Raw genomic sequence first — 15754 nt, 5'->3', positions numbered from 1 at the left:
CTTATTCATTTAGCTGACACTTTTATCTAAAGCGATTTACAATTGCTATATCTGTCAGAGGTCGCACGCCTCTGGAGCAACTAGGGGGTTAAGTATCTTGCTCAGGCACACATTGGTGTCTCACAGTGGATTCGAACCCGGGTCTCTCACACCAAAGACATGTGTCTTATCCACTGCTCTAACACCACACCTGTTAGTTCTGCAATAATTCCTTATTAGTTATGCAGTAAGAAACCGTATTCTAAAGTGTTACCAAAATAAGTTTATTATGTGTTTGTCTTTCATCTCATTCATTATTTTGACCTTTGTTTTCTAGTCTGAACATCTCTGAGCCGGAACCATCTGACATGAATCTTTACTGTCAGTCTTGTGTTCACATTGTTGACTCTGATCAGTGGGTTCAGGTGGAGCCGTCAGTCTGTACAGATGAAGGAGGCTCAGAGTTCAGGATCAGCACTCCGGCGGGTCGATTCGAGTGCAGCAGGACCAGAATGCGATGGGTCTGTGCTGGTGACATCACTCTCCAGTATCATGCAGTGGATGGAGGTTTCCTCAGTGAAGAGCTGGAGAGGCTTCAGTGTGAGAGAATTGGTCCTGTGATTGATGTGACAGTGATCTCAGGGAAACTGGAGGAGGCACATCTACCTCATTACGCCTGTTTAGCAGAGTCAGACCCCTCTCTCAGAGATGCTGTGAAGCTCCTCACCAAAAGAGATGAAGGAATATCTTTACAATCTGTAGAGCTGAACCGTTATCATGCCAAAATAGTCCAACCATCCTTCTCTCTTACATCTCTAATCATAAGCTGGTTCATAAAGTGGGAAGAGCACTGTAATCTTCTTCTGTATATGCGGTGTAAAGATCCTCTCATTCTTCACATCTACTTTTTTCCAGTGAATGACACCTTTTCAAAAGGAAAAGTTGAGCAGAATGAAAAATCCAGTCTTTTGATTAGCCATCCCAGACCCAACAGACCATTTCGGTTGAAAACACCTCACCTCCTTGAGGTTCCTGGTGCATCTGTCCATCCCATAGAGGGGATTTCATTTAGAACAGACATTGACCCAAACTTCTTCAAGGTCAAGCAACATCAGCATGACGATGTAAAAATGAATCTTATCAGAGAGGAGGACGGGAAGTCTGTATGGAAGGCTACAATATGGAAAGAAGAATTTGCCGCCATAAATACAAGGCAAGTCCAAGAAGAGCTGCATCTGTGTTCTGAGTTTGATAAACTTCAATTCTTTGAGAAACACAGATCAACACTCATTAAAAGAGTTAAAAATGTGAAGAGCATTGCAGATAAACTGTATGAGCAGAGGATAATTCATGAGGAACTATATTCTGAAATCACATATACAAATTTGACCAGTCAGGACAGCATGAGAAAGATCTGTTACTCGGTGCATTCAAGTGGTGTGTTTGCAAAAGGTAAATTCATTGTGGTTCTTCAGGAAGAAGAGCCCCATCTCTTTGAAGAACTTGTGCGTTCAGATGCTTAATGATCTCTAGTGGATATATTGTTTTAGATGGGCAACTGTAAATATGAACAGCCAAAATATGCTGAATGATTAAATGTTACTGTTTAATTCTAGAATGTAAGATAAATTGATTCCTGGACAGAACTTGAATATAAATTGAATGAATTTTATTAATAATAATAATAATAAATAATTGGAGATTACTTATTAGGTACTAATATTTTTACTAACTAAATAAGACATCACTCAAATGTTCAGCTTAACTGTATATAAACGCATAAAACATCTAGACTGCTGAAGTATATTTTTTTCTAATAAGATTGTTAATAAGATTATTAATTTTTTTTAATGCAATTTTTTTTCAGATTCAGCTGTGTTGTATTTGACATGGTTAATGCACATTTATAGTTCAACCGCTTCTTTGGTAAACTGCATTTTGACATTACAAATAATAAAAAGTTAACATTTTGATATGAGCATATACGGACTGCAGTAGTCTACTTTCACACTAAATGTTTTTGTTGTTTTCTACAAGCCTGTTGCAACAATTAAAATGTTTTCATTTCTAATTATAAGTGGCAAAAATAGGTCATGTGATTTTGGCAATGTTATCAAACGACGTGGATTTAAAGGCTCGTGGTAAAAAGGATATAACAAGGATATAAGAATATAACAGTTTTAATGGCTGTTGACCCCTTGAAACGTGTCAACGATAGCTGTAGCAAATCAGTGTGCACAATCTGCATACGACCAAACCATGTTACTTAGAAAACTAAATATTTGCCAGACTTTTCAGTTTGAAACTGAAATCTAAATGTATTATGTATTGTATTGCATGTCATTTTTTTATGCCCGGAGGCCCAGTTTGTGGATAAGAAATTACGCAACGCTTATTCAGAGGGTTACTTGTGATGGCAAATACAAATGAACTAAAAAATAAGCACGTGATACATGATGAAAAAAATATTCAGTTCATAACAGCACAAACAAACTAGGTTGGGCAAACTGAGAAAGGTCTACATTCTGGAGAGGAAAAAATAAATTTTATTATCCCCGATCCTACGAGCATGGGTAGTCTAATGTGACCTGTCCTGTGGTTCTTGTAACAGGTGATTTAATCTGGAAACACAAGCCTCCAGATCCTGATTCCAAAGTAGCAACCAGCAAATGAGTTTACACTATCATTATCAATATAAGTCATATACTGGAGCTTGTAGATCTCTGCAATGATGGTAATGAGGCAGCGCAATCTCGATTAATGAGCAGAGACTTTTATTTTGTTATCAACCAATCAGCCAGTAAAAGAGTAATCCATTCAAACAGGCAGCAGACAAAAGCAAAAGTACCAATGGGAACATGTATCAGTGAACCAGTCAGGTAAGAGCGAGGGGGGTAATAATCTGGCAGGGGATTGGCTTACTTCAGTAAAAGACTTATTAAATGGGAAAAGCTATAGGCTGCATGGTATAATTATTTTATCAGAATTCAACATTTCAGAATAAATAGCCAAGTTAAACTACTATTTTTGGACCACACCTTAATACTGACTTTTTAGCAAAATTTTTAACTGTATTGTGGGAATTTTTAACTACTAAAGTAGTCACTGTTGTGTCTTTTTTTAGACTGGAGTGACATGATTTTTCAATTTAAAGTATGAGTCATTGATAAATGTAAGGTTGCAACAGAGCATAATCTTCCATGTGTGGATCTGGACACCCGTTACACTGAACCAGTGATTATTCAGAGGAACAAAGAGCAGACTGAGAAATACTATCGTGAACATGTGAGGTCTGTGGATGCTTCATCTCATCTGTTATCAAATGATAAGAATCACAGCATCAGAATAGACCAGCTGTTCAGTCCTGACAGTGATGAAAACACACCGAAAACTGTGATTCTCAGTGGAGATTCTGGAAGAGGGAAATCCTTCACGCTACAGAAGATCATGTTGGACTGGGCTTCTGGAGAACTTTACTCTGAAAACTTTGATGTAATTTTTTCTTCTCAAGTTTGAGTACAGTAGCTAATGTGTATTTCTGAGGAGATGAGCTTGTTTGAGCTTTTTTAGTTGCAGCTAAACATCATATCAGATCTCAGAGAGAATGCAGTTAACAACACCAGAGAAAGTCCTTATTGATGGAATTGGTGAGAATGTATTTCATCCCCCCAGTAATTTTATGTTACTAATCCATCTCATAGAGCCCGACCCATGGACATTCTTAGGAGTGTGTTAAAGGGAATCTTGCTGCCTGAGTCATTAATATCACAATATCTCACAATATCTCTTCTGTCCAGTCTACTGGAGCATCATGACCAGAGTCAGTCTGTCCTCACCATGCTGAGTATTATCATTATCATTATCATCTGGACTGAATCTTCAGCCGTTCCCAGTATGTCAGTCTTGTGTTCACATTGTTGATTTTGATCAGTGGGTTCAGGTGAAGCCGTCAGTCTGTACAGATGAAGGAGGTTTCAGAGTTCAGGATCAGCACTCACTGATTCTACTGCAGCAGAACCAGAATGCGTGGGTCTGTGCTGGTGATGTCACTCTCCAGGACCGTGCAGTGGATGGACATCTCCTGTGAAGAGCTGGACAGGATTAATTGTGAGGGAATTGGTCCTACTTTTTTCTTTTTCCAGTGAATGACACTTGTTGAAAAGTTGAGCAGAATGAAAAATCAAGTCTTTTGATAAGTCATCCCAGATCTAATAGACCTTTTCGGTTGAAAACACCTAAGCTTCTTGAGGTTCCGGTGCATCTGTCCATCCCATAGAGGGGATTTCATTTAGAACAGACATTGACCGAAACTTCTTCAAGGTCAAGCAACATCAGCATGACAATGTAAAAATGAATCTTTTCAGAGAGGAGGACTTAAGAACTTAAATTTATTGACCACCAGAGGTCATCATCCACAACACAGACTCCCACATTACAAAGTACACCCTGGACTACATTTCCCATGCTCCATTGCACCAATCACATTCACCTGATATCTATCACACACAGCTGCCACCAATTATACACACACAGCACAATCATCAGACAAGTTTTATAAGCATTGGACTTCTTCTCATACTGCCGAGTACTGTTCTACATATATCCTTCTCCACTTCACTTTTTTCACTTCACTTCACTTTAATTGCTGTGATATCAAGCCATTCCATGTTTGTTTTTTATAGTCTTGTTTCAGTTTATAGTTTTCATAGTCTTTTCCATGCCCCACCCTCTTTATCGTGTTTTGAACCGTTTGCACTGGATACTGGATTACTCCTCTTGTCTACCCCTCTGGATATTCTTAGCTCACGCTTGCCCTAGGACTATTCTTGTGTCTCGTCCTCCTCTATATACCTCTTTGCCAGTGTTTGACCCATACCTGTTATGATCACGTCTCTGTTTAATAAAAGCTCGCACATGGATCCGCACGTCTCACGACTTATCAGCCCCGTTACAAACTTACTCATTATATACTCATATTTTGCAAACTGAATTGTTCAACTTACAGACAACACTCAAATTATCATGTTTACTGTACATAATCTCAAAAACAACTAGACTGTTAAGTATATTTTGTTGTCTAATAAGATTGTTGAATAAAATAAATGCATTTTTTGTACAACTTCGTCTTTCCAGTTTCACATGGTTTAGGTTTAGTATAACCACTTTGTAAACTGATTTGTGACATTACAAATAAATAATAATAATAATTATATATATATATATATATATATATATATATATATATATATATATATATATATATATATATAATAAATAAAACTATATATATATAATTTTATTATTATATATATATATATATATATATATATTTTTTTTTTTTTTTTGTCTGTGTATTCATCCATGCCACAAATTGTGATAACACTATCAAGGCAGCAACATAGAAACCGAGCCGACAACAGAACAGCACATAGACTATTTAAGCTGATCCTTCTGAGGCATGTTGAAGAAGAAAAAATCCGTCAAATAAGGAATATTAAAATAAGTGTCAAGATGTTTCAAAAAGTGAAATACGTAAATGGAAGTCAGCGGTAACCCCAACGAAAAAAAAAAATGTTAAGCATTTAGTATTTAGTGACACAGTAGCCTACAATCAGAGACGGACAATCCCTGTCAAACCTCGGCAGCGTGCTTTCGTTTTCGAAGGCGGAAATCCTGCAGCTCTTTGTGTATCTAATTCCGTAACACAGAGTGAATTTTGCGCTTGTGTTTCAGACACGTTAGATTTGAGTCAAAAGTACCTGGATGGCAGGCATATAGTTTTTGTTCACGGATCAAGGTCTTCTATCCAACACGATGAGCAGATTTGGTAAGTGAGAGAAACGGCGCGATTTAAATAATTGCTGAAAAACTTCAGTCGTTTGAATCTCTACATTTTATTTGTACAATTAAACAATTGTCCAATTTTATATTTATGACGATGTTTTTTCTTATATAGCCTACATTGTTTCTATATATACATATCAGTGTAAGGGATATGTTTGTGGATAAGAACTGTGCAGCTCTTCTTCAGAGGGTTACTTGATGGCAATAGAGATCAGGGCAGAACAAACCAACCAGGGCAAAATGAGTATTATCTGGAGAGTGAAAAATGAATTATTATGTTCAAACCTATCAATATGGGTAGTCTAATGTGACCTATCCTGTGGTTTTTGATAAACAGGTGGTTACAGATGGAAGCACAAACCTCCCGATCCTGATTCCAAAGTAGCAACCAGACATAAAGGTGAGTGAAAGTTTACCTTGTTTATTAATATAAGTCACTTTATAGATTTACAGTTCAAGAGATCATTATTTACTTTGTGTTGTCTGGTTTGAGTATTACCAGACCTTTATTTTTGAATTTGCCAGATAAGCTTCTAAACACTCTGCTTTAACTTTTTTTTTTTTTTATATCAAATTAATCTCAGGTTTAGCTTTTTGACATCTTATAAAAGCATAGTTCTGGGAGTTTTTTTAGATACTTAACACCTTGTCACACAGCAGCTTTTAGGCATTGTTCTGGTATTTATTTATTTATTTTTTTTGTTATAAGTTAGAAATGAAAAGGAGGCAGCTTCCAGCAATACAAAGTCAATGGAGAGCATTGTATTGTTTCCCACCGTCACGGTGTTGGCGTGGCCTAAATGTGCTCTGTCCCTATGGTATCTTTAATTTAGCATTATTTTAGATTTCAAATTAAATTGCCAGGTTAAACTACTATTTTGGGAAATTCTTTTTAGGGATTTTCTAACTGAAGACAGCATAGGACTAGCTGAGACTGTACACACAAAATTACAGTTTTATATTTTCATATATTTACGCTTAATTGTTGGAAGATTAGTGTAAGGGTGAAAACGTTTCCAATGCAGATTTTGTTCATTTTCAAGTTGGTCAAATGAATTCATTGTGCTAAAAGAACAGAAAGCTGCTTGTTGTGTGAGCTGTGCTTTACACATTACTGTGGAATTGACAGTAGACAATATCATTTTTTATTTTTATTTTCTCAAAATTGTGCAGACATTTTCTAATCTGCCCACACCTTCATTCTGACTGTTAGTAATTTAACTTGTTACTGTTCTTTGGCCATTTTTAACCACTAAAGTAATAACATTTGTGTCTTTTTGTAGATCGGAGTGACATGATTCTTCAATATAAAGCATCAGTCATTAATAAATGTAAGGTTGCAACAGAGCATAATCTTCCATGTGTGGATCTGGCCACCCGTTACACTGAACCAGTGATTATTCAGAGGAGCAAAGAGCAGACTGAGAAATACTATCTTGAACATGTGAGGTCTGTGGATGCTTCATCTCATCTGTTATCAAATGACAAGAATCACAGCATCAGAATAGACCAGCTGTTCAGTCCTGACAGTGATGAAAACACACCGAAAACTGTGATTCTCAGTGGAGATTCTGGAAGAGGGAAATCCTTCACGTTACAGAAGATCATGTTGGACTGGGCTTCTGGAGAACTTTACTCTGAAAACTTTGATGTAATGTTTCTTTTTAATTGTGAAGAGCTGAAGTGTATGTTTGAGGAAATGAGCTTATTTGAGCTTTTGAGCTGGAGTTGCAGTTTAACATTGGATCAGATCTCACAGATACTGAGTAACAACACCAAAGAAAGTCCTTTTCCTCATTGATGGGATTGATGAATATGTATCTCATCCACCCAGTCATTCGATGTTAGTACTCACTAATCCATCTCATAGAGCCCGACCCATGGACATTCTTAGGAGCGTGTTAAAGGGAATCTTGTTGCCTGAGTCATTCATTCTTGTCACCACAAGATCTCCAGCTGCTGATGCAGTGATGAACCTCCTCAAGGGTCCTCAGCGTTTCACTGAGATTATGGGCTTCTCTGAGAGAGGGGTGCAGGAGTACTTCCAGAAGTTCTTTCAGGATGAACAGCTCTTCAGGAAAATGTATGAGAGAGTGAAGATAAATGAAAGCCTCCTGACTGCCTGCTCTGTGCCTTTGCTGTGTTGGATGGTCTGTTTTTGTCTGAAGAAACACTTAACAGATGATGATCGTGTGATGAGAGAACTAAAGACAAACACCTCCATATATGTGCACTTTGTGTCCACTCTACTGGAGCAGCATGACCAGAGTCAGTCTGTCCTCACCATGCTGAGGAGCCTGGGTCATCGGGCAGAAGAAGGGGTGAAGAAGCGAGAAGGTCTTTTTGTAGAGAAGAGTGTGACTGCGACTGGCTTAGATCCTGCTACTAATGTGTTCTTGTATAAAGATAGTTTGAAAAGACATAACAGACAGGTGTCAGTGTTCAAGTTCATGCATCTCAGCTTCCAGGAGTTTTTCACTGCTCTTTTTTATGTTTTACTGGATAAAAAAGAGTCCTGGGGGAAAGTCACAGATCTGTTGGACTCCCTGAAAATGAAGGGTATAATCAATAGGCCTTCTCCAGAAAGAAGAACAAATCCCATCCCTTCAGTCATGATGTTTCTCTGTGGTCTCTTAAATGAGAAGACGAGCAGCTCACTCTTTGAAATAATCAAGTGGACTGTTCCTCAAATCATAAAACTAAAGACAAACCTGCAGGAAAGTCTTCTTACAGTGAGGAGACAGCATGGATGTGAACTGTTTGCTATGTGCTGTCTGTATGAGCTCCAGGATGAGAAAGTTGTGAGGAGAGCTTTAGGAGACTGGGTATCCATCAATCTGTCTAACATTTCTCTGAGGAGCACAGATTGCTGGGTGCTGCTGTACTGTCTTCAGTGCTGTCCAAACATCAGATACCTGAACCTCATGTACTGTGATTTAACAGCTGAGAAACTCAAGATTCTTCAGCCAGCGCTCTGTATCTCTAAGACTATGAGGTCAGTGTTTTTGAATGGAGAAACAATTAAAACTTAATTCTTGATTTACACACTTATGAAAATACAGTTACTTAATTTTTGTTTAATATAAACAGCTGAGGTCAAAAGTTTAGATTTGAAGGGACAAAAAGATTAGAAAGGTTAGTTAGATTTTTTTTTTTTTGAATATAATTAGAATAGTGAGTGCTAAAGTTAGAAGTTCAAATAAAGATGAAAGAGATAGGTCTTAGGTCGATTCTTGAAGATGGCTGAGGATTCAGCTGCTTGGACTAAGTCATTCCACCAGGAGGGAACATTTGATTTAAAAGTCCGTAAAAGTGACTTTGTGCTTCTTTGAGATGGCACAATCAAGCTATGTTCACTTACAGAATGCAAGCTTCTAGAGGGGACATAAGTCTGAAGTAATACATTTAGGTAAATGGGTGCAGAGTTAGTTGTGGTCTTGTAGGAAAAGATCAATGTCTTGAATTTTATGTGAGCAGCTATTGGTAGCCAGTGCAAATTGATAAACAGAGGTGTGACATGTATTATTTTTGGCTCATTTAAAATTTATCTTGCTGCCGTATTCTGGATTAATTGTAAAGGTTTGATAGAACTGGCTGGAAGACCTGCCAAGAGAGCATTGCAATAGTCCAGCCTGGACAGAACAAGAGCTTGAACAAGGAGTTGTGCAGCATGTTCCGAAAGAAAGGGCTTGATCTTCTTGATGTTGAATAAAGCAAACTAAAGGACCAGATAGTTTTAGCAATTGAGGTCTGAGAAAGTCAGCTGATCATCAATCATAACTCCAAGGCTTCTAGCTGTTTTTTAAGGAGTTATGGTTGATGGTGAAATTGTGATGAAACGATGCGTTTGCTGGAATCGCAAGCAGTTCTGTCTTGGCAAGGTTGAGTTGAAGGTGATGGTCCTTCATTCTGCAAGAAATGTCTGTTAGATAAGCTAAAATGCTAGTAGCTACTCTCGGATCATCAGGATGGAATAAGAGGTAGAGTTGAGTGTCATCAACATAGCAGTGGTATGAAAGCCATGTTTCTGAATGACAGAACCTAATGATGCCATGTTGACAGAGAAGAGAAGTGGTCCAGGAACTGAGCCCTGAGGCACCCCAGTAGTTAGATGTTGTGACTTGGACACTTCACCTATCCAAGATACTTTGAAGGACCTATCTGATAGGTAAGACTCAAACCACTGATGTGGAATTCCTGAGATGCTCTTTGCCAGTAGACTGATAGGAGGATCTGGTGGGTAACCGTGTCAAAAGCAGCGGACACATCAAGCAGGATAAGTATGAAGATTTGGATTCCGCTCTTGCCAGTCTTAGGGCTTCAACAACTGAGCAAGGCAGTCTCAGTTGAATGTCCACTTCTGAAGCCAGATTGTTTGCTGTCAAGGAGGTTGTTCTGTGTGAGAAATGCAGAGACTTAGTGGAACACAGCTCATTTAAGTGTTTTTGCATTGAAAGGAAGAAGGGAAACTGGTCTGTAGTTCTTTAAAAGAGATGGGTAGAGGGTGGGTTTCTTAAGTAGTGGAGTTATACATGCCTGTCTAAATGATGACGGAAAAACACCATTGTGGAGGGATGTGTTAATGATGTGAGTGAGTGCAGGTACAACTGCAGGAGATATGACTTGAAGATGTTGAGATGGAATAGGATCAAGTGGTCAAGAAGTAGGATGATTAGAAAGGATGAGTTTGGAGACTTCTGCCTCAGAGAATGAAGAGAAGGATGCAAATGAGTGTATGTTTGCTGGTGATATAATATGGTGATAATCAGTAATGATTAAAAACTTTTCAGTTTTATTTCAAAACAATATGAAGTCAACTTAAGTATAATATGGAAAGGTGGCACTTTGTGCAAATGCATTTTACACGACATTTTAAACAAATATATATTTCACACTTATATTTGTCACTGACTCATATCATGTTTAGGCTGTCAGTGGAGCACCTGTCAGAAGTTGAAGATTTGATCCAGGTTCTTGGGGAATCAAAAATCCTGAGAGAACTGAAGTAATTTTAAGACACAATGTCCTACCTCCAATACAGCAATATGAGTATCAAACCAGTCATTTGAACATAATAAGCTGTCTTTTCTTTGTACTTGGTAGAGTTCAGGAGGATGAGAACAGTGCTGAGGGTCCCAGATGGTCACTTAACCTATCAGTCAATCGTGGAGATGTCTTGTAAGAACTTTTGCACATACATAGTAATCTTTCTAATAAAGAATCATTCATAGAATAATTATATAGTCTTGTAAAGAAACAACAGGTTCCAGAACACAAAACAAAACACTCCTATGGGGTGTACAGTGCTGTTATTAAATGTTTCTCTGTGTTTCTGTCTGTTTCAGGTTGTCTTTGAGCTCCTCTGAGAAGAATCTGTCATTTCCAGCAGTCTTGAACATCAGTCTTACATGTCCACAATCAGAGTTATCCAGCACTGACTGGACATTCTTCTTACAGAGACTCAGCAAGACAGCAAAAGTAGCTGAAGAGTAAGAAAAATACTAATTTTGCCATTGCTCTATTTATCTCATCAGAAGCTTCACTGTTCTACATACATACATGCAACAGCTTTTTAAAACTTTTGCAGTTCTTCAGCTCTTGATGAGCATGTCAGTTTGTTGCTGTCTTCATTTCACTCTGTGGGTTTGACGATGTTGGATCTAAAGCTGGTCAGTCTGAATGAAAGCTGGGCTTCTGGGATCATTTGGCTCGTCCGGACCTGCACAAGTCTGCAGCAGCTCAGGTAAGACCATTTACTGTGGCCCCAGTGACGTTGCTAAGGATTCTCAGCCCATTGAAATTATTTTGCCATAAGGACCTCTCAAAATCACTTTCAGTGGGGGTCCTATGCACTCTGTCCCCCTTTTTTCCTTCCAGTAGCGATAGTACTGTGTGGCCCCATGAAGTTACTGAATGCTTAAATCAAAAACATCTGAATTTTATAACATTTGAAAGAAAAAAACTGTATTGTCTACACAAAACATTTGCAGCATACTGTCATGAACATGGCAAGAGGGTGAGAGAAGGGGCTAAGAATCAAAGTGAAGCAAATTTAGACTTTAGTTTTGGTCTGTTCCTCACACAAAGTGGAGGCTTGAATCTCCAGTGAGCCAGGGGTCAACTCTTTAAAACAATTGGCTGCAGTTCTACAGTTACATTATAGATTTGATAATGATAAATAATAGTATATTTGTAATAATTCAATACCACGACTTAGGTGCCCTTGAGCAAGGCATCGAACCCCCAACTGCTCCCCGGGCGCCGCAGCATAAATGGCTGCCCACTGCTCCGGGGTGTGTTCACAGTGTGTGTGTGTTCACTGCTCTGTGTGTGTGCACTTCGGATGGGTTAAATGCAGAGCACACATTCTGAATATGGGTCACCATACTTGGCTGAATGTCACGTCACTTTCACTTTCACTTTCACTTTCAATTTAAATGTGCTGCAGGCTAACTGAACATAACTGAACTAAACACTTTTTTTAAGTATGTTATTGCGATGTTAAGTGTTTTGCTTATATTGGTGTTTGTGTATCAACAACAATATTGCAGTGTCTTTGCTGATTTGCTGTTAGAAGAGGGAATCATGTTGCTGAACAAATCACTGACAGATCCACACTGCACTGTGATCATTGAAGGGTGTGTATGAACTCAACAGATGTCCATTTGATATACTTTGAGGATGCTCTTTTTATTTTAAGTAAATTAAAACCACAAAACAAATAAGTTACTTATGATGCAGTGTGCATATATATTAGGATGTGTTAATCTACAAATTAAACCTATTAGGTCGACTGAAAATATATTTTTTAAACTGTTTATCAAGGTGATATTTAGCGGATATTTAGTCTTTGTCTTTATTTGTTTTTCAAAATAAATCAGAATTACCCTCATATTTTGGGTTATACATTAGGTTCCAAATTCAGGATATTTAATAGTATGAATGTATAGTTTCACTTTAGAGAGGTGGGTTTAAAATTTAGTCACCATTATGGATATTAACAAAAACATTGTTTCTTTTTTTATAATATTTATCTTTATTTATTTATTTGTTATTTTTGCTGGTTGAGAGTATGGACAAAACCTACAAAAGCTTAAAGGAAAATGTTGATATATTTTGTATATTTTTATTTATCCTGGTTTCCTCCGTCTTTTTCAAGGAGGAAGGGCAGGAAACCCACTGACCAGTGCAAAGAACTGGACTGCAGTCACAGCTGTTACGACAAAGTGAAAATTCATTTCAAACCGAAAGTTTTGGAACAGCTGAAGAAGTGAGGTTATCTTATCATTTTGTATGTTTTCTTTTTATAAGTTTATCATCTCATTTATTATAATATCTGCTCCCTAGGTTGGACATCTTTGACTCAGAACAATCTGGACTGAATCTTCAGCCGCTCCCAGTGTGTCAGTCTTGTGTTCACATTGTTGACTCTGATCAGTGGGTTCAGGTGGAGCCGTCAGTCTGTACAGATGAAGGAGGGTCAGAGTTCAGGATCAGCACTCCGGCAGGTCGATTCGAGTGCAGAAGGACCAGAATGCGATGGGTCTGTGCTGGTGACATCACTCTCCAGTATCGTGCAGTGGATGGAGGTTTCCTCAGTGAAGAGCTGGAGAGGCTTCAGTGTGAGAGAATTGGTCCTGTGATTGATGTGACGGTGATCTCAGGGAAACTGGAGGAGGCACATCTACCTCATTACGCCTGTTTAGCAGAGTCATACTCCTCTCTCAAATATGCTGTAAAAGTCCTTGGAATCTTGGAATCGGTGGAGCTGACTTGTTTTCATGCCAAAATAATCCAGCCATCCTTTTGGCCTACCACAGTTATTAAACAAAAAGACATCCCTATTGAACAACATTTAGATCTTCTTATCTTCATGACAAGCGAAGATCCTCTTATTCTCAGTGTCTACATTCTTCCACTGTTTGATACATTTTCAAAGGAAAAAATTAAGCATGAAGAAACAGCTAATAATCCTCATGTCCTTGAAATTGAGCACTCTAACCCTAGCTTGAAAATTCAAATGGACACACCACATGTTCTTAAAGTATCCGGTGCCAGCGTAGATTCCGAAGAAGGGATTACATTTTTAAGCAGTAGTCACCCAGTCGTCTTCAAAATCAAACAAGACATAGATGGGGACGTTCAGATGACTCTCATCAAACAGCAGCATGAAATGTTTGTGTGGAAAACAGTCATTTGCAAAGACAAACTTAATCAGAAAAAAAAAGAAATGAGAAATTTAATGGCCAGGTATGTTAAACCTAATATATTTGATTCTGTAATCACATATACCAGGGTTCCCCAAATCTTACCTTGGAGGGACAAAGCCCTGCAAAGTTGAACTCTGACCCTAATGAAACAACCCCTGAGCAAGCCCATTAAGGTCTTCAGCATCATTAGAAAGTCACAGGTACAGTCTTAAAAATAGAGGTGCTTCATAATGCCATAGAATAACTTTTTTGTTCCATAAAGAACCTTTAACATCTGAAGAAAATCTATGTTTCACAAAAAGTTCTTTGTGGCAAAAGAAGGTTCTTCAGATTATAAAAAAGGTAAGAAAGAGATTGTTCTTTAAATAACCTTTGACTGAATTGTTCCTAGTGGGACCAAAAACTGTTCTTCTATGGCATCGCTTGAAGAACCTTTTGAAGCACCTTTATTTTTAAGATTGTAAGTGAGTTTGATCAGGATTTGATTTGAAACTGTGCAGAGCAGTGGCCCTCCAGAAAGACCTGTTAGAAAAAGCATTCAAGTTATATGATTTCCAGGTGCTTTAACTCTTTGTAGAACTGTCCTGATTCTTAACCCTCTGCTGTTTTGTTATGCCATTTTGGATTAAATAAGTTTCGAATTATTAATAATTACAGCTAACCATGATGTACAGTATTAACTGACACTTTAATATTTAAAAATCTAAATTATTCAAAAAACTAGTTTTGACAATTCCTAAATATATATCCAAATGCAAAACCTGAAGTAGTTAAAGACTGTTCTCTTGTCCTAAATGAACAATACCAGAGGGTTAATAATCTCTTATATCAAGAAAGCCAAGATACACTGATTTATCATGTAACTAATAAAATGATGTAAACAACTGCTGTTTAATGGATACTGTTTAAAGAAAGAACAATGTGTAAACTGAACTGAAATGATGTTTAATTGAAAAATATTTAATATGAAGTATTTTCTAACTAAATTCATAAAGTTAGACTGCCCTCAAATGGTAACCTCCTAACCTTCAAAATTTCATAAAACACAGACCCCTGCAATATATTTGGTCAGATAAGATGATTGAAGGTGTCAAGGTGAATATAAGAGAATACTGTATGTACAGGATTTATTTGTATATTCTCATGTGAAAAATACTTTTTATTGTATCATCGAGTCTGATTTGGCTTAGTTACATGGCTATTGTTTAGGCACTTTGATAAGTGAATTTTGGAATTGCAAATGGAATAATACAGTGCTATTTCAGTTAAAATTTTCACTCCAAATTATGGTAGCAGTGTATATATTAATCTTTGTTCAATTCATTTGTAGGTTTGGCAGGTTGTCCACAGAAATGAGAAAGCACATCCCTGAAGGACAGAAGCAGAAGCCACGGAAACGTACAAATGATACTATAATTAATGCTTTCAAAAAAATTTAGCTCTTTGTTGCATTTTGTCACAATTTAATTTAATTGTGTACATCATAATTTAGTTTAAAAATTTTTTATTTTTTACTTGTATCAGGAATACATTAATTACTTTCACTTGTCTTGAAAACACTCGGATTTTGAAATTGTATGTAAACGAACATAACAAATGTTTTGTTATTAATAAATGTGTTTTTTTCTTTTCAGGGTGAATAGAAAGTACAAAATAACAGAATTAGTTGAATATTAAATCTTTTGTAACATTGTTAGCCATTAAATGATTGTTCATGTCCT

The 15754-nt window shown here is 37.4% G+C and overlaps 2 protein-coding genes across 2 annotated transcripts in view; both read left to right on the top strand.

Annotated features, from left to right (window-relative positions):
- The window catches only part of LOC113045372 (uncharacterized), a 30121-nt gene that overhangs the window by 8306 nt on the left and 6061 nt on the right, over positions 1-15754 (top strand). Inside the window, exons 5-13 of the mRNA XM_026205722.1 lie at positions 8689-8818; positions 10751-10828; positions 10927-11001; positions 11169-11312; positions 11411-11566; positions 12375-12461; positions 12983-13093; positions 13171-14073; positions 15364-15431. Of these exons, the coding sequence (XP_026061507.1) occupies positions 8689-8818; positions 10751-10828; positions 10927-11001; positions 11169-11312; positions 11411-11566; positions 12375-12461; positions 12983-13093; positions 13171-14073; positions 15364-15431 (1752 nt within the window). The remainder of the gene's footprint in view (positions 1-8688; positions 8819-10750; positions 10829-10926; positions 11002-11168; positions 11313-11410; positions 11567-12374; positions 12462-12982; positions 13094-13170; positions 14074-15363; positions 15432-15754) is intronic.
- LOC113045409 (NACHT, LRR and PYD domains-containing protein 12-like) lies at positions 5656-7648 on the top strand. The gene is made up of 3 exons (XM_026205796.1): positions 5656-5806; positions 6161-6223; positions 7107-7648. The coding sequence occupies exons 1-3, from the start codon at positions 5794-5796 to the stop codon at positions 7622-7624; spliced, it is 594 nt and encodes a 197-aa protein (XP_026061581.1). The 5' UTR covers positions 5656-5793; the 3' UTR covers positions 7625-7648.

The sequence above is a fragment of the Carassius auratus genome, chromosome 27 (assembly GCF_003368295.1).
Source record: "Carassius auratus strain Wakin chromosome 27, ASM336829v1, whole genome shotgun sequence".
Lineage (NCBI taxonomy): Eukaryota > Metazoa > Chordata > Actinopteri > Cypriniformes > Cyprinidae > Carassius > Carassius auratus.
The sequence above is the reverse complement of the archived record's forward strand: the minus strand, read 5'-3'. Positions and strand labels throughout refer to the sequence as shown.